Here is a 20,208-nt window from a genome sequence, read left to right as displayed (position 1 = left end):
CTAAAATCAACAACGATAGAAGCTTATTTACTAATAATTTTTAATTTAATTTATTTTTATTTTCAATAAATAAGAGAATAATGTTATTATTATATATTAGTTTTTATATATAACTAAAGCTAGTGGATAAATCCTTTGGTAAATATTATTAAATTCTAGATCCAAGTAATTGATTTATTGAGAGCCTTACAAGTTACAAGGAAACCCTTTTTTATAATAAGATCACTATATTGTACGGAAGAAGTTATTCATTTTGGAACCAAAAAAAGAAAAAAAAATGGGTGGGTAAGGGGGTTGATACTATATTCACATGCAAATGATTCTCTTTATACTTTTTAATAATAATTTTTATTATGATTTTAAAAATTATCCTCACATGAATTTAATTTGTTCAAATCACATATCAATTAGTGGTCGTTTTATTTGTCTATTTACCTTCAATTATAATTTTGAAATAAAAAAATAATATATAAAACTTTGAACAACTCAAAACTTCAAAGAATAGGAATCAGCAAATCGACGTCTGTCTGTTACAATTACAACTAGCATGACTTCAAGCCAGAGTTTAAAAAAAAAAATAAATGCAAAATTATACATGAAGAGATTATGTGAAACAAGAGCTGTTCAAACGAAGATAAAAAAATATAAAAAATAAAAGGGTAAAATATTGCTCCTGTGCCACAGAAGATAAAGTTATCTCTAGAAATAATCCCAAAATTACGTCATTTTGAAGGTTGAGAGAATTAATAAAGAGTGTTTTGAGAATTTTACTTATTTATTTGTTCTATGAATTTTATTAAAATATCATTCATTAATTCTTCTAGCCTCAAAAAGACATAATTTTGGAGTTGCTGTAGATAACTTTATTTTCTATGATAGGAGAAACTATAAACTCTAAATAAAATATTGGTATTATCTATTAATTAATTAATTTAAGAAAAATTGTAAATAGTGTAATATTAATATATATATATATATTCAAAATAATCTTTAAAAAATATTATTATTAAAAGGAACTTTTTAATCGTAATAAATTACTTTCACAATAATGTTTGTAAATTTTCTGTTCCAAGATTGGAAAAGTCAAAAGCGCGCAAGAAATAATTAGGGCCTACTTTTTTCCAATCTTAAAAAAACAGAAGTCATAACAAAAATCAAAAATTTATTTTTTTAAAAAGTTAAAAATTTTAGCTTTAAAAAAAAGCAGAAGTCAAAAGTCAAATATTTTTTTCAAAAATTAAATATTTTTAAAAAAATCTAAATAGCTATAACTTTTATAGAAAGTACTTTTAAAATAAGAAAGTGATAAAAAGAGCTTTTTTAAAAAGTCAATACAAACGTACCCTTAAAAAGTTATGAAATTTCTACTGTTGTGGGGATTTTATGGAAAACGTCCTTATTTGAGCAAAACAAACCTTAATGTATATACAAGCAATAGTTCTTATCTATTAGGGTCTGTTTGGAGAATCTGATAAAGAAGATAAGATAAGATAACTTATCATATTCTACTTTTATCTCGTTTTTAGTGGGTCAATAGGATATGATTAGCTTATCCTATTATCTCATTTTATCCTATTCAATACATGATTTTTTATCCTATAAGGAAGAGCTGAGTTAGGATTCAAGATATCAATATTGAATACTCAATATATCCTCACGCTATCTAATATATTTGTATTTATTATATTATATTTTGTTTTTTTTTTCTTCTACATAATCTTATCATATTGCTAATCAGGTGCTTATTAAACACATGATATGATATAGACTTATCAATTCCATATCATATCTTATCCTTATCAGTTTCATATCATATTCTATCTTTATCCTATTCTGTGTGCGCGAAACAAACGAGCTATGGTTAGAATAGTCAACTCATTGGGAATGCATGCACTTACAAAACTCATAATTATTTAAAGCTTTTTTTCCTATGAACTGCCTGCCACTTGCTAGTAAGGGGACCACTTTTACTAGAAGATCACTAACGTAGAGTTTGGTTTTTCTGGAAAAGCGTGACGATGTTTCTATGAACGTACATGGTCAACTTGGATGGTATGTACTAAACAATGTTATATATAAATGACACCATTTGTCATGTATCCTTAAATGAATTGATATTCCTATCAACTAGTTTTTCGGCGGTCATTAAAAATGCAATTGGCTTTTCTAAATGATGCTACCGGCTGCTGCACGGTATGAGTGGACTTGAATAATTGAACATGTGAAAGAGAAACTCAACGTAAGAAAAAAAAAAAAAATTAAAAGATATCCATAGAATTATATATACGATATCTTTTTGAATGAGAAAGACAGCAATGAAAAGCAGCCATTACCCAAGGATTAAGATTGTCCTCCCTTTAGAAATGTAACAAGTTCAAATAATACGCGTGATCAATGTTTTCAAGTATAAGTGGATAGTTAAGAAAATTTAATACTTACATGTTCTAAATAAATTTTATGTATTCATAATCCAATCAATTACATTTGCTGAAAGGAATGTGATTTTTTTTCACTCATCTATTATGTCAGCCTCATGTATCATTTAACACCCCGTATCAATGGTATTAAGCGCAACTAATTAATCAAATAAATACAGAAGTTAAACTCATTAAATTGTAATCATTACTTGCATGTCAAGTTAAGTGCATATTATTATGATTTTTTCAACTCTCTTACTTACAAATTATATATATACTTACTTACATAATTCATAATCTATGTCTTACAAGAGAATGTTGTTTAGTTTAATGTCTTCTCTTAGCCATTGGTTACTCCATTTTACCTACTTCATTCTTCATATTTTCACACGCCAAATTAAGGCATTACAATTCTTTTTAACATACATCTTTCTCTACATAAATTTCTTTATGTCTTAGTTAATAAGGGTGATCCTTATAAACCTTAATGTCGCACTTAGAACATACATTTCTTGTTATCTAAGTTATCATATTACTTAGACCCTTGGCATAATATATCTTCTTAGCAATCCATTAACTAAGTTATTTATTCCCTGCAACTTTACTAAATTCACTAATTTTCTAGTCATCCATTACATAGGCTTCACATTATATAATCTCTATCTCAAGACATTCATACATTCAACAAATATGAACCATATCGCCTAGCAAACCATGGCATAGACGTTATGTTGTGATCACGGCAAGTATACCGGTCGTACAAGTAATAAAGTATGAGTAGAGTATCGTCCCACGAGGATTAATGCACCAAATACTATTTTTGATATTCCCTTTAATTTGGACAAATCAATTTGTGTTGAAAGAGAAATTGTTGAATTAAAATAAAATGAAAAGTAATTGTAAAAATAATTAAGAACACACAAGAATGATTAAAGAACGATTAAGGAATTATAATAAAGATAGGATTTACAACAGTTCATATCTCATGTGATGTATGTGAGTACGATTCAACTGGCAAGGGAACAAGATAGGATTTACACATGTCTGCGACCTATCTAAACATAAGGGTCACAGCCTTATGCCTCACACACCAGGGTCACAGCCTGATCATGTAAATAATCAACATCACATCCATACATTATATCAATATGCATATCCACATATCTCAGTCATATATCAATGCATATATCATTTTCATAAAGCATACCATGCATATAAACCACCCTCCCATGGAGGTCGGTGGAACAAGCAACAGATCAATCCGAAGAACATAAGCTTACCTGTCAAGCTAATGCCTCACGCACAACTCGGTGCCCAAAGGTTCACACGCAAAAACACAGTCTAGCAAAGTCAAGGATCTGTTTTCATAACATTCACATCATTAATATCCATAGTCTAGTATTTCATTACATTAGGACTACATTTCCTTTATCGTTTATCGGCCGTAGGCTCCTCTCAAAGTCATAAGCCGTCAATATCTTAGGTTCTGACTTAATTACATCATTACAGAGGTTCATATTATCCAATATAGGATCCAGAAACCAAACTCACGCTTCTGTTTGGACAGAACGGTTCAAACTGTGAATTTTTCAGAATATCCAGATATTTATCGGGGGCATATCCGGATATCCATATCCGGATGTCAATATTCGGATATCATATCCGGATATTTCACGACAGAATGCAGTTCTTGCATTTCGTGAAGATATCCTTCAAAGACTCCATTTTTAATACTTCTAAACGTTTAAGCATGCATTTTTTGACACATTTAGACCAGTGTTCATGTTAGTTACTCAATCACTTCATTTATCATGTCAAGACTTGATCTTTTACAAGAAAACTCAAGAACAAAGGTAAGGAATATACCCCAACAACTCAAAACAGCAAAAAGAAGGTACCTTGATGGTTTCTATACCACTCTACAGTGCTGCTAGTATAAGGCCACGAAAATGGTTCCACAAGTTTGTTACTTTCCTTCATAACATGTCTTCTTGAACTAGCAAAATGCAAGAAAATGGCTTCCACCTCCACAAACTCAGTGGACAGCATTTCCACAAACCTCAAGCAGAACCCAAACTCCTCAAGACAGGGTTTTTCTCCCTCACTAAGGTTGCTCTCAAGTGTATAGAAGGTCCAAGAAGAAGAATCAATAATAAATGTGGTGATTTATGAGGGATTTTCATGCAAGGAGGGTTATGGGAGAAGGTGGCAGCCAAGAGCACAAGAAGAGCCCACGTAGAAATTCAGAAAATTGACTAGGTTATTGTGCACCATGCTATTTATATGTGCACTTAATTAATCCAACGGTATTTGTCTTAATAGCTCCGCTAATCATTTTAATCTCAAACTTCATATTCTAAACCTATCCATTTTTCTAGGAATTATGATATTTTTCTTATAATTTTCGCAGCACTTTGGCGGTACGCGTTTTATACGTAGCCGGTATGAGTTCTGACAACAACACTCATTATTATAACCCCAAACCTGAAATCCTTGACCTAGATATATTTTTAGGAATGCTCATGTACTTATAAAAACTTTTCAGGATAATTCACCGGTACACATTTATACCGTGAAGCAGAATCGGTAGTTGCACTTTTCGTCAGAAAAGCGACTTTAAGCGTTATTACATCATTGTGATAATTATTCTAATCTTTCCTTATTTATTCAAATTCAATTATGCAATTATTTCTCAAACTCATAATTAAATTATTTAAATTCCTAATTTAACGGTGCAGGTTCTTACAACCGCGCTACTGGAGCTGAAGGTTTAACCTTTTCTTTCTCTTGTGCTTCTGAAACGAGGTCTTTTCTTGTACTTTTACCTACAAAAGCATAAGATATTCAGTGATAGGATATTTGAGCATAATTTATCAACTTTATAATAATTATAAGCCTTTTTACTCCCAAGTGGATGAAATTCTTGCTCTTTTTAGCTTAGGAAACCATATATGCTGGAGGCATATCACGCTACATACATAACATAATCTCAATCAAGGCAGTATAGATAATTATGTCATATATCCTATACTGAAACATCACAAGTACTCAACATCATAAGCTTAAGTAAACAAGCTTATTGCAACATGGCATAAACAACCCTATGCTCATGACATATGTAAGCATAGCATGATACAATAAATAATAGTCATGTCTCAAATGAATATACAAATATCATATGAAAACAATGCAACATGACAATATCTCTAGGTCGGCCTCTTGCCTCAAGATTCACCCATACCATAAGTTTCAACACTCGAAAAATGGTCCCCTCACGGGGTGAGATAACAATCTCAGTAAACTAGGAATTCTCGAAGGATTCCTCCGCCCCCAAGTTCACTTACAAGTATAATAAGTCTCAACAGAATAATTTCAGTAGTTTTGACAGGTTCAGGGTTTTTTTTTCTATACGACTTTGGTGGTACAGGAAAAATATTTATTTGGAATACTCCGTCTGCATCTGTTAGATCTAAAAGGGACATCGTACGTAATGTCGCTTCTAGTGGAATTGCTTCCCTTTTTCTTCCCGGAGGACACACAATATATTCTAGATTCCTTATTTGAATTCAAACTACTGAGGATTCCACCTGTAATATAAAGCAGAATTCTACTCTTGCTAAGTCGCTATCTGTAAGAACCCGCACCGTTAAATTAGGAATTTAAATAATTTAATATACTGAGTTTAAGAAATAATTCCATAATTGACTTTGAATAAATATGGAAAGATGTAAATAATTATCATAAGGGCTTAATAACTATGGAAGTCACTTTTCTGACGAAAAGTACGGATACCGGTTCTGCTTCGTGATATAAATGTGTACCGGTGAAGTATCCCGGAAAATTATAATAAATATGTAAATATTCCTAGAATAATATCTAGGACTGGAATATCAAGTTTGGGGTCATAATAATAAGTTTTGATGTCAGAACTAATACTGACTACGTTTAAAATGCGTACCGGCAAAGTGCTGCGAAATTTATAATAAAAATATGAAAAATCCTACAAAAATGGCTAGGTCCAGAATATGAAGTTTGAGATTAATATGATTAGCGGAGTTATTAGAGTTAATACGGACGGATTAAGTTAAGTGCACCAATATATAGGTTGGCACATTAACCTAGGTCAGAAACCTTAAACCTCTACGTGAAATTCTGAGGCTGCCTTGTGCTCCACCTTGGTTGCCACATCCTTCTCTTCTTGGAAGCTTGAACCTTTGCATGAAACTTAACCAAAATCCACCCTTTCTTATTGATTCTTCCCCCTTCAATCTAGTAAACACCTAGTAGTATGCCTTGGGTGGGAGAAATACTCTTGCTTTCTGTATGGTAGCTACGGTGAGGGATGGTTTATGGGCTGAGTTCTTGGGTTTGTGTTGAGGGAGCCATTTACTTGGTATTTGGAACTTCAAGGAGCTATTTGGTATAGCAAAGGACCTAGCTTGTTGCTCATTTTCGTGGCTTTACACTTGCAACATTGTGGTGTGGTATAGAAACCACCAAGCCACCTCCTTTTTCTATTTTCTCAAGCTTGGAGGTAACTCATGACCATTCACCTTGAAAATCCATGATTTTAGCTTGTTTGAGTCATTAAAAAGGGAAACTTTGATTATTCAAGTTAAATGTTGATAATCTATGTTAAAGAGTGTTAATGAATTTCTGTTTGTGGAGACATTGGACTCCAAATTGTGAGAGGACCTTTAAAATGGGGATTATGCAGAAACTGCACGAGTTTCTGCATTCTGTCTGATAAGTATTCAAATACTTTTCGTGAAGTATTCGAATACTCATCAAGGAGTATTGGGATACTTTTTTGGGGAAAAAATATTCGGATACCTTAGTAAAAGTATTCGGATACTATAGTGAAAGTTTTGGATACTATGTGGTATTTAGATACTGTAGTGAAAGTATTCAGATACTTTGTGGTATTCGAAGACTTTAGTGAAAGTATTGGGATACTTTCTGGAGACATGGAATATTCGAATACTCATCGAGGAGTATTCGAATACTTCCTGCAGATTGAGCCTAAAATCACTTAAAACAAGTTGGAAAGTCTTAAACACTTAGTGAGACTTTGGGCTATGAATATTAATGATATTTCTGGTATAAACAGACTGTGATTGTGCTGTTTGGTGACCGTGGATTGGTGTGGACTGTTAGCTTGAGAGGTAAGCTTTTATGTCCTCGATTTTGCCCATTGTTGGTTCCATCATACCTCATAGAGGGATGGTTATATGCATGCTGTGTTTTATGAAAATATATGATGATTCTTGATATGCTATTGAGCTGATTTATGAGTGTTATTGCCAAATGATATGTATGTGGTGTCCACCTAGACGGTAACCCCTGAGTATGTGGAGACATACAAGATGGTAACTCCGTGGGTGAGGTACAAGCGATAATCCTTGTATTGTAGGTTGTAGACGTATGTAATCCCTACCTTTATTCTCTGGCCAGTAGAATGCTTACACACATGACATGGATATATGCTGCATTGCACAGATTTTGGAAATTATACTATTGATACTATTTTGGAACTTATATTGCACATGTAAGTGAGCTTGGGGTGGAGAGATCCTTGAGGACCCCATTCTTACTGAGATTTCTTTTTAGAGATGTCACCCCGTGTTGGGGCACATTTCAAGTACAAATACCTCGGGGATTGAGACCTCTGGCGGTAGGAGGCCGGAGTTGAGCTGACTGATGCATGCTTACTATTTTATTTGTTTTACATGATTATGCCTGATTCTTATTCTATGGATAGTGTATTTGAGACATGATGATTATGTTGTTTATTCGGTGAGCATTGGGGGTGTCCATGCCACATTGTTATCAGACATGTTTGTTCATGCTTGAGTTATATAAGTGTATATGGATATTATTCGGGCTACATGTAGTAGTTCCGTGACTTGAAATATATATATTGATGAGGTTATTCAGTTAGTTGTTTATTGCAATTTATATACTGGAAGTATTTTGAAAATGAATAAGTAATTCCACTTGGTAAAGATGATGAGTTCATAATTGAAAAGAAAAAGTTAGCTTCCGCATTTAATTAGCTGCGCTATTACCATTTGTATATTTAATGCACCGGGTGCACACGTGGTGTTACATTTTATGGTATCAGAGCAGGGCCTTTCTCCCAGTACGATGTGGTTCGAGGATGAACCAGGCGAAAGCTGGTGGGCATGTACCATCCCGAGCGCTGACGAGGGCAAAGAGTGATCGCCGGTGCGAAAGGACATGGACAAGGAGCGGCTCCTTACAGGTTTCCAGCGAGGGGTTACATGCATGAATGAATCGAATCGACACCCGAAAGAGAGGGATTCTAAAGACTATGCAGGTATATTGCACAGTTTAGGATAACTTATAAGAATTAAATGGTACTACCTATACTAACAAGATGCATCTGCTTTTTGGTAGCCCAGAACGAAAGAATTCAATAGTTAAGCGTGCTTGACTTGGAGCAATTCTGGGATGGGTGATCTCATGGGAAGTTTTCCCAAGAAGTGTGCGAGTGAGGAAAAACACACTGAAAAGTCTCGTGTTAGTATGTGGGAATAGTCATTGATTCTTAAAGCGGCTGGGCGTTACACTATCAAAACAAAAGTTAATCATTTCGGACGAAGCCCCAATGGTACATAGATTTTGTTTTGAGGCTTTGGACAAATCACTTAGAGATGTTCTTAGATTTTCTGGCACATGTTGTGTTGATAACCTATTTGGTGGGAAAATTGTTGTTTTGGGAGGTGACTTTCGACAAATATTACTCGTTATTCGTCATAGCAGCAGACAAAAAATAGTTCATGCAACCATAAATTCTTCTCATCTTTGGTCTCATTGTTATTTATTAACTTTGACAAAGAATATGCGTCTTAATTCTGGAAGTAACATTCATAATTTGACAGAAATAAAGGATTTTTTGAGTGGCTTCTTAAAGTAGGGGATGTTGTTCTTGGAGATAATATTGTTTACTGAGAATCCATTATAACAATTTCGGATAGGTTATTGATTAAAGAATCAGAAGATCCGCTCTCGAATTTGATTTGATTTGTGTACCCGAATATCTTGGATAATATTATAGATCCTACGTTCTTCAAAGAACGAGCCATTTTGACCCCAAAATTTGCAGATGTTGCTATTTTAAATGAACACCTAATGTCTTTAATTTCGGGTGAAGAAAGGACATACTTGAGTTTAGATAATATTTTGAAGCAAGATGGTACCTCTTCACTTGAGGATAACGAATTCTCACCTGAGATCTTAAATACCTTATCATGTTCAGGGCTTCCTAATTATAAATTAATTTTTAAGGTGAAAGTTTCGGTCATGCTGTTGAGAAATATTGATCAGTCAAGAGGTTTATGCAATGGTACACAACTTCTTATCACAAGATTAAGCAATCATGTTGTTGAGGCAACTATTCTTACATGAAGCAATATGGGAGAAACTGTGTTAATCCCCATAATGACGATGAGTCCATCAAGTCATACATTTCCTATAAATTTCCAAAAGAAGACAATTTCCCCTTGTCGTGTCTTTTGCTATGACTATCAATAAGAGTTAAGGGCAATCACTTTCTCATGTTGGAATTTATATCCCTAGGCCTGTTTTCACTCATGGGCAATTATATGTTGCACTATTAAGAGTAAAGAGAAAACATGGATTGAAAATGTTGATACTTGATGATAATGGTTGTGTTACAAAATAGTACATTTAACATAGTCTACAAGAAAGTATTTCAAAGATTAGTGTAATTGATTTGGTTCTGTGTAGAAGGATATAACATTGTTGTTTGGTACATGTAAAAATAGAAGGAAAAAAAATAGCACAAGGGTCCTTTTTTATTATCTTTATTGTCATTTTGTTTGTGGTTTTGTTTGCAGTAAATTGTTATATCCTTGTTTAAGTATTGTTTTTCCAATTGCACATTGCACATGAGTTCAAGTTCAGAAATAAGAACATTTTCCTATTAAGAATGCTTTCCAATTGTTATTTGGTACTGGTAAAAATAGAAGAAAAAAATAGCAGGAAGGTTTTTTTTTTATCTTTATTGCCATTTTGCTTGTGGTTTGCTCTAATTTTCTTCCATTTTTTTATTGTATGCACAATCAGTTATTTTATTATTATCTTTATTCGACTGCATGACCTTTTTTTTCCCTCTTTCTATTTGACGTTTTTTATGCATTGTTTTTTCACAGCATTCCAACAAGAGCATGGATCAAAAGTGCATCATGAAATCGGTTTTATCAGTTTTGCAAGTGCAGGTTGGGCCATTTTTATTATTACCTTGATGTCAACCACAACATTTTAATTTTTTTTCTTCATATGTTCCATGATTATAATCTATTATAGAGACCATTTAATATTACGTTGCAACAACTTACCTATTTTGTCTTTTAATTAACTGTCTAATAATTGTTCTCTACTCTATTATCATGGTCATGTTGATAATATCTGCTTTGTTAATTGAATATTTGAAAGCATGAATACATTAAGTTCTTTGTTTAGTTTAAGAGTGAAGAATGACATTATTTTTTTTTTTTTGTACATCATGCCATGCAATTGTGTGTGATGTCCTATAAAATTTAATTTATAATTTTTTTTTGGAAGTTGCGTATCAAACGATAATGATAGTTTGTTTGGTTCTGTTTAAACACATTGGTTTTACTATAAGAATAAATCTCAATCACAGACGTTTATGATGTCATAGCAGATGCAAGAAAATTTGCATTAACTTTTACATGACAAACATATTGATTTTTTGTGTGTGCAACGCATAGACAATAAACTATTATTTCTATATTTCATATCATTAATACAGTATATTGACCACAACAATCCGATTTAATTTAAAATTTATGTTAATTTTTACGAGACAAATAATTCAATTTTTTTTTTCGTACATCGCATGAGTAATAAACTAATTTTTAATTTAATCGTGGGAAACGGTTGCTGCAGGTTAAGAGAAAACAGTAATTTTTGGAGGAAATAATGATTTTTTCAATCAAATTAATATCAAGATTTATAACGAACTCGTCGCTCAAAATTATCATTTAATTATAAAAAAAAAGTTTCGATCCGTACATGATGGATATAGGATTGAATAAATTGCCAATTTTTCTGACGTACTAGAAAACAACTTGCCTGGTGGCTCCAGGTCCATATCATCTGTTCCAATTTCTATTAGGCTGTCGCACTAAGTCCACCATGACAACGAAGGAAAAATGTTACGAAACACATTAATTAGCTTCTTGGTTTATATAAAGAAATAATTCAACCTAAAAATTTAAATGCTTAGTTGAATTTTTTTTAATGATTTATATTATTCTCAGTAATGATGATCGAACTCTTTTTAATGATTTATATTATTTTTAACAATGAGGTTAGAACTCGTGACTTTGTGACTACTGAATTTTTAATATTATGTAAAGAACCAACTCAATCCAAAAATTTTAAATGGTTAAGTGATAGTCTTTTTAAGAATTTAAATTATTCTCTGAGAGTTTCTATCTTGATTTCTTCTTCACATGTGCAATTACTGTTCCCATTGCTATTATGCTGGTGCCATCATGTGGAGTTTGTATTTGTAATTATGTGGCTACTGCACTCACATATAATTGAATTTGTGCATGTTACATCTAGTTGACGATATTTAATATTAACAAATGAGTATTCAGAAACACAATATATATCCAGGACTATAGTGTTAATTATTTTAATGATGTGGTTTCTAATTAGAATATTGTATATTATATTATTAATGTTATTTTAAATGTTATGCCAAGTAAATAAGATGAACACTACAAGTGGCCCTGGTGCCTGGTGGATAGCAGGAAATACTCGAATAAAATTTAAGCAATATCTATATATCATTTTGAATCGTGATTATTGAAAAATAAATATGAAAATTACAAATGAAATAGATAGGAGCTAAACAAGACTTATCAAGTGGTGTATAGTATTGGCTGTGTTGGTCCCGAATCAAATCAAGAGGTAATGAATTGAGTTATGTAAATTTAATGAATTTATATCAATGCTAATTTTTTAATAATAATTTTGACTAATAAAAAAAATAGGAAAGATATAACAAAAGTAATTATGTAGGAAAAACTTTGAAAGGAGGAAAAAAAACTCACAACGCAATCCGTATACCTCTATCCTAGTGGGAGACAAATCCATCATAGTAAGTCAAGTTCAATTCGAATTACAAGAATATAATATATTCTACCCTTATGCAATCCAAACCTACCTTTAGATTTAGATACCCTATTTTACCCTAATCAATTATTAAATCCCTCACAATTGCTAAACATATATACTTTCAGTTAACTCTAAGCCAAAAATATGAAACCACAATTATCACTATATAACTGCCCCATATACTTTGGAAATAGCTAAAACAAAATAAAAAATAAATTAAGAGTTATCTTACGCACTTCTAATCAATAAGCAAATATGTACAAATTAAACCTAAGTGATAGACTCAATAAATCTGTTCATGGATTGATTGCCAAATTTTTTTGAATGCACCTTAAGAAGAAATACTCATAATAATTTTCAATGCGCTATTTCTCTTAAATGCTTACCCACATTTTGAAGAAAGACTCAAATCATAATTTTATAGACTTTTTCTCAAATCAATTAGTACTAAGGAAAAATCTCTAAATTTTTGCACTAAACTAGTCTTTCAAGATTATCATGATTTTTAAGAAAATTTTTCAAAAAATATTTTTTAAAATAGAAAAAAAAATCTCAAAATAATTTCTCAAAAATTAACTTTCGAAAATTAAATTAAATATAATCAAACCTCTCAAAAAGGAACTTAATTTCAAATTAATTTTTTTTAAATCAAAAACCAAATCTTAAAAATCTATTTAGAATAAAAATAAATATTTTATATCTTCTTTCACTAATTTTCAAAACTTTAAGATAATATAACTCAAGGCATGATTACGATTCAGCTCATCCAACTATTACATAAACTCTAAGATTTTTTCTTACAATTTCATGACAATTTTTTTTGCATTGACTTCTTTATAATCCGTCACAAATTGAATCCTGCAATAAACTTTTAAAAACTAAACAACCTGCGTAAATAACTTGATTTCACTTGTTTATTATAATCAAAATTAGACAAAATATGTGCCCAATAGACTGGTACCGTTATTTATGTATATGGTGAGCAGTGAGTGGATTGACTCTATCTACTCGTCTTCTAAGATAAGGATAAGGGCCATAAGGCGTGCCAAAAAGAGGGTGACTTTGCTGAACACAATGAGATCTCTTATTAGAGTCCCACAAGAAAAGAAATATAGACTAACATTTAAAATCGACACCATTGAAGTTTAAACACCAATGACGTTTGAACGCCGTGACTATATACCCCACTAGGTTGGCAACAGTCCATATCACCTTTGATGACTAGTGCTATCATGTACACTATTGAACAATAATTTTTGGCTTGGTACAAATGAATTATGAAACAGCAATCATTATTAATGAGATGTTGCAATTTGAATAATATCTTAAAAATAAAGAAGAAGAACAAACAAATATGTCACTTAAGCTACTTGCAGATCAACTTGAATGAAAAGAGATTCACCGACATCAATTGTCAAGTGATACTTAATTCATCAATTTGTCTTAGGAATCATCAATTCCTCCCATGGACTAAAGCGACATGACAGTAGTTTAATTGAAGTCTGATCTGTCGCCACCATTAAGGAGAACATCTTCAATACCAAAGCTGCACTGAGTAGTGGGTATGATGGTAATTTAAAATAAAATTATAAATTATGTATTCTGAAGAATATATAATTATAATTTTTTTTTTTCAGGAAACATATTAGCTGATGTTTTATACTTCTATTGACGAGATATAGATACAAAAATAGTATATTAGATTTTTTCCATGTAAAGGAACATGAATTTTCGTTTAGCTCAAAAGCTTGCCTTTCTAATTTGTCTAAGCGGAGAAAGCATTGTTGTGCATGGTGATCTGACGGGACTTGCCCAATGGCTATTTCGTCCATGAAGTTCCCTAGTTTTGAGTTGAATTTTTTATTATTTTATTTTTTCGTGATTTGATGGAATATATATTTTCGTTCTGCAGCCTTAATAATTTGACAAAATCCTTATCTGACTTTCTACTTTTCTTTGTCATCAATGAATTTCCATTTTCAAATGAAGGCCAAAACAGGCCAAAATTTAATATTTTAAGTTATGTAATATTCTCAGCTAAAAAAAAGTTTGTTATATTTTTTTAAACATATAAAATATTAATTAAGAATATATTAATTAAAAATCAAAAACAAATATGTCATTATTTCAGATTTTATATTTTTACTTCAGTTTTAGTTGCTTTTTGTGTGTACTTGGGGAGAACATACACTTCTCATTAAATATGTGACTGACTACCGATAAGATTTTGATACTTACTTAAGTACCTTGTTGTTATTCTTATTATTATTTTTTATACAAAGTACCTTGTTATTTGATTATATCAAATTCAACTTTCATGCATCTTTTGCATTAAATAAAATGCACCCTAATTAATTTGTTGGAATATAGTTTCTCATGTTGTTATGGGTATTCATTTTTCTTTTGCGTTCATGTACGTCCTAATTTAGAAGCGATTGATTAATAGTGTCTACATTATTAGTTCTCATATTTCACGAGGAATTGTTAACTTTTGAAAGTTACATGCTTTTAAATAATTAAAAAAAAACTGATTTACAAATTTGTTGATAATATTTTAATGACCTATTGATAATATTCATGTAACTGTATTTGCCCTTGCTGCGACCATAATAGCTGATGAAATTTTATTGACTACCCTTGTCAAATTTATTTGAACTGGTCGGGATGCAACTTTCATGGATAAATTATAATATTGTTCTGTTAATGAACTGTATGGCTTTATATATGTACTACAGAAATCGGAAGAATTACCGGAGGAGGTGCTTCTTTGCAAAACTCTTAGGGCCGTTTGGATGGCCTTTTTTTTCTTCAGAAGATGTTTTTTTTTTTTTTTGAAAAAAATCACTTTTCATTTTTTATTCGTTTGGATATCTGCTTCTAAAAAAAGCATAAGTCACAAAAGAAGTCAAAAACCTACTTTTTTCTGAAGCTAAAAATTTTAACTTCTAAAAAAAGCAGAAGTCAAAAGTCAAATATTTTTTTTCAAAATCTAAATATTTTTATAAAAATATAAATAGCTTTAACTTTCGTAAAAAAGACTTCTAAAATAAAGAAGAAATAAAATTTACTTTTTTTTCAAAAGTGCAAATAAATCGGGCTCTTAATCAATTGAGAGATTCTCAGAATCTATGCATAACATTCATAGATTCCATTGAGTGAGTATCTGACTTCAATAATTTTAAGGTGCTAGCTAAACAAATTTTCCAAGCGAAAACAAAGTTTTGATTATCAATCTTACCACTTAACCATAGTTTTTGAGTCTGCCACCTTGGAGTGTGTACTTTTAGCCATCTTGGAATGGTTGAAAGCAGAAACACGGATTGTTAACATGGTAACTGCCGTCAGGCCCAGCTTAAAATAATTATTTTGTGCTACACACTGAAGACAAATTTCTACTACTTTTGAGACTAAGTGCTAGCGTCTCATATATCTATGGTATAACTATTTATATTTTCTAACAATCTATTTATATTTTTTGCAGAACTTGATGGAAGATAAACAAGAGAAGTACCACACTTTAGTGAATATATCAAGCGAGAAATAGAGGCTGATGGACTTGAGGAGTTGTACAAGAAGGTTCATGCTGCAATTCGTGCAGAACCCACAGAAAAGAAATATGAGAAGCAGCCACCAAAGGAACACGACGTCGTTTTGTTAAGGAGATTTGATTTAATGAGATTTGATTTTATTGTATTCATTATGGAGATTTGATTTAATGAGATGTGATTTTATTGTATTGATTAAGGTGATTTGATTGTATTGTATTGATTAAGGAGATTCGATTTTGATTAAGGAGATTTGATTTTGATTATATCATTTTATCAGGTGTAGTATAGAAAATTGGTATTAATTTTGTACAAAGAAATTTTAAAAAATAAATTCTAAATTTTTTTGATGGAATTTGTTTTTTTGTTGAAAATCTTTACATCAGTTTTCGACGGAAATTTATTGATTTTTCGTTGAAAATTTTCGATTGAATTTATTTTCCGTCGAAAAAAATTTCAACAATTTTTGACGGAATTCTTTTGCTTTTCCGTTGAAAATTTTCGACGGAATTTATTTTTCGTCGAAAACTATTTCAACAATTTTCGACGGAATTTATTTCCCATCGAAAACTTTTTCAACAATTTTCGACGAATTCTATTGTTTTTCTGTTGAAAATTTTCGACGTAATTTATTTTCTGGTGAAAACTTTTTCAACAATTTTCGATGAAATTTCATTATTTTTTCGTCGAAATTTTTTGACGGAATTTCATTGATTTTTCGTCGAAAATTGTCGACGGAATCTCTAAATCCGTCGCAAAAGTTGTTAGCAACTAAGAGATACACCTCCACTTAATCTCCGTCGAAAATTCCGTCTAGATCTTTATTTTCAATAGAATTTTAACCATTTTTAATGAAATTTTTCCGTAAAAAAAAAAGACTTTTTTAGTAGTGATAACCAACATACTGTGACTTTTCCCAAATTTGGGAAATCTTCGTCTTGTAACATTGAATTTCTCGTTAGAGTCGGAAATCAATTACTGGGATAGAAAATTTTATGATGGGACAAAATTATTATACAATTTTCTTTATAATTTAAAACTATTTATTTAATTAAATAAAATAATAAAAATATTCACAAATTAAAGGCTTCAATAAAAATTTTTAGGGGGAAAATTATTATCTATACGTCTAAAAATCAGAAATTATGCTTAAAACTAAAGACTTAAATGAAATCCTAAAAAAAAAAGAGACTTAAATTAACTTTAAGGAATGATAACGCACTCTAATTCTCTCTCACTCTACCAACGTTATATATATATATATATATATATATATATATATATATATATATATATATATATACTCCCATATCCTCTTAGTTTAACATAAGAAGGACGGAAAGCAAATTGAGTGAACTACTTTAATATAAGAAGGACAGAAAGCAAATCAAGTGAATTATAAACCAAACTACAGAGACTCATATCTAAACCCGGGACCAGACCAATAAAATTCAAAAAGAAAAAGGATAATACATTAAAAAGGAAAGTAAAAAGTGATAGCCGCCATAGCGAGCATATCTTCGATGCTATTGTAGTATGTACTCTTTTACTAAAAGTAGAAAATAGTGATAATTTTGAAAAAAAATAACCATACAAGGAAGAATAAAATAATATAAAAAAATATTATATTTTTTAAATTGACTAAATGATGCACCGAGTCTTCAGTACTACTGTAGTGAAGATATTTCCCGCCATAGCGTTCACTGAATTGGATTGCTAAACATAGTCGTAGGGTTGGTAAACATAGACTTATAATTAAAGTCACATTTTGCAAATCCAAATGGCCGACAAGTTTTAGTAAGTACACATGCGTCTCTATATAAAGACGCCACGTAAGTAGGACTCAGTCTCAGTCACAAGTCCTAGTATACTTTGCTTTGGGCTAGCTATAGTTTGGACCATGGCTTCCTTCTTCGCAACAAGCAACGGTGCATTAATGGCTTCTCTACTATTCCTGTTGGCACTCTTTACTGTAAATCTTCGCATGACTGGTGAGTGGTAGTTTCTATTTCCATTTTAGTTATGAACAATTACATCAGTTCCTTCACCACATAAACGAGGATCTATATATGTTAAATAAATTAAAAACTATTAAAAAGGCTTTATTTATCGGATTAAGTTTTAGATTGAATTTACGTTTTATATGATATTAAAACCTTCGTAATTATGGATAATCTGCCTCAATTCTATTAAATAAATAATTAAATCTTATAGAATTTTTTAGCACATGCATAATGTATTATCAGTCCTTCAAACCAAATAAACTCTTGTATAAGAAAATGTCCTAGATAAATATAAAAATTATTAGTTTTTTTTTTCTTTTCTATTCAACTGCTTATAGTTTGGATTTATTATCTGAGGAGGGATATTCTTACTACCAAAATTTTCTACTACCAATTTACTACTTATCTAATCACCATTAGATCAATATTTTCTCTTTTTTCAAATTTTTTTTAGCATTCTCTCTCTTTGATTCAATGTTGATTAGATAGGTAGTAAGTTGGTAGTAAAAAATTTTAGTAGTAAGAATATTCTCCCTATTATTTTATGGTATATCTATTATATATCTTTTGGCAAGCAGGTGCTCAAATAGGTGTTTGTTATGGCATGAGTGGCAACAATCTACCATCACCTCGTGAAGTAATAGATCTTTATAAAGCAAATAACATAAGGAGAATGAGACTCTATGATCCAAACCAAGCTACACTAGAAGCGCTTAGGAACTCCGGTATTGAGCTGATGTTGGGAGTGCCCAATTCAGACCTTCAAAGCCTTGCTACCAGCGCAGATAAAGCAGGTCAATGGGTACAAAACAATGTGTTGAACTTCTATCCCAGTGTCAATATCAAATACGTTGCAGTTGGCAACGAAGTAAGTCCCGTTGGAAGCACTTCAGGGTTAGCTCAGTTTGTTCTTCCAGCCATTCAAAATATATATCAAGCTATAAGAGCTAAGGGTCTTCATGATCAAATTAAGGTTTCAACGGCTATTGATATGACCTTAATAGGAAACTCCTATCCCCCATCAAAGGGGTCCTTCAGAAATGATGTGAGGTCATACTTGGATCCAATAATAGGTTACTTGGTGTATGCAAATGCACCCTTATTCGCAAATATTTACCCTTATTTTAGCTATTCTGATAACCCAGGTGACATTTCTCTTCCTTATGCATTGTTCACTGCCCCAAATGTTGTGGTTTGGGATGGTTCAAGGGGATACCAAAATCTATTTGATGCTTTGTTGGATTCACTGCATGCGTCAATTGATAACACTGGGATTGGGTATGTGAAGGTTGTTGTGTCAGAGAGTGGATGGCCTTCAGATGGTGGCTTCGCTACTTCCTATGACAATGCACGCATTTACCTTGAGAATTTGATTCGCCACGTGAAAGATGGAACTCCAATGAGGTCTGGTCCTATAGAGGCTTACATCTTTGCATTGTTTGATGAGAATCAGAAGAACCCAGAGCTAGAGAAACATTTTGGTGTCTTTTATCCCAACAAACAGAAGAAGTATCCATTTGGTTTTGGAGGAGAAAGGAACTGGGAAATTGCTGCTGGAGTGTTTAATGTGTCAGTTCCTCTGAAGAGCGACATCTAATGATGTAATCAGGGTTGCTCTATATGTCTATGTGAAATAAAACGGTTTTCTTGTGTTTATCTTTAGTATATACACTAAATCCACCGCCTAGTATAAAATATGGGATAGATATTTTGACACCGCATAGATATTTTGACATCGCCCAAACTTTGAAATTTGATACTAAATTTATTGATTTTCGTCGATATTATCATTTATTGAGAATTAGTAATTAGTTATTAAGTTTGATTCTCAATAAATAACAACCTTTGATCGAATAAAATTAATGGTTAAAATTTGATGTCAAATTTTAAAATCTGATATCGATGTCAAAAAATTTTTGCCCCATAAAATATATTAATGTTATCATAATTCAAAAACTAGTTTTCACTTTTTTTTAAGACGATTAATTTTGTAGTTTGACTCAATGTTATTAAACTCGGCCCGGTTATTGACTCGGTCGAGGT

At 31.5% G+C, this 20,208-nt stretch overlaps 1 protein-coding gene across 2 annotated transcripts; it reads left to right on the top strand.

The window, feature by feature from the left end:
• The first annotated feature begins 18,028 nt into the window (after nucleotides 1–18,028).
• Nucleotides 18,029–19,837, top strand: LOC133290703 (glucan endo-1,3-beta-glucosidase-like). 2 transcript variants are annotated; one of them, XM_061488832.1, is made up of 2 exons: nucleotides 18,029–18,153; nucleotides 18,744–19,837. In XM_061488832.1, exons 1-2 carry the CDS (start codon nucleotides 18,063–18,065, stop codon nucleotides 19,760–19,762), a joined length of 1,110 nt encoding a protein of 369 aa, XP_061344816.1. In that variant the 5' UTR covers nucleotides 18,029–18,062; the 3' UTR covers nucleotides 19,763–19,837. The 2 variants fall into 2 exon arrangements, with proteins under 2 accessions (XP_061344816.1, XP_061344817.1); XM_061488833.1 differs by having other exon boundaries at nucleotides 18,056–18,153; nucleotides 18,741–19,837.
• The last annotated feature ends 371 nt before the right edge of the window (nucleotides 19,838–20,208 follow it).

Source organism: Gastrolobium bilobum, unplaced genomic scaffold (genome assembly GCF_033153095.1).
Source record: "Gastrolobium bilobum isolate Gb01-03AN ecotype WA unplaced genomic scaffold, APGP_CSIRO_Gbil_v1 utg5903, whole genome shotgun sequence".
NCBI classification, from domain to species: domain Eukaryota; kingdom Viridiplantae; phylum Streptophyta; class Magnoliopsida; order Fabales; family Fabaceae; genus Gastrolobium; species Gastrolobium bilobum.
Note: the sequence above shows the minus strand (reverse complement) of the source record. Positions and strands in the feature narration are given on the sequence as shown.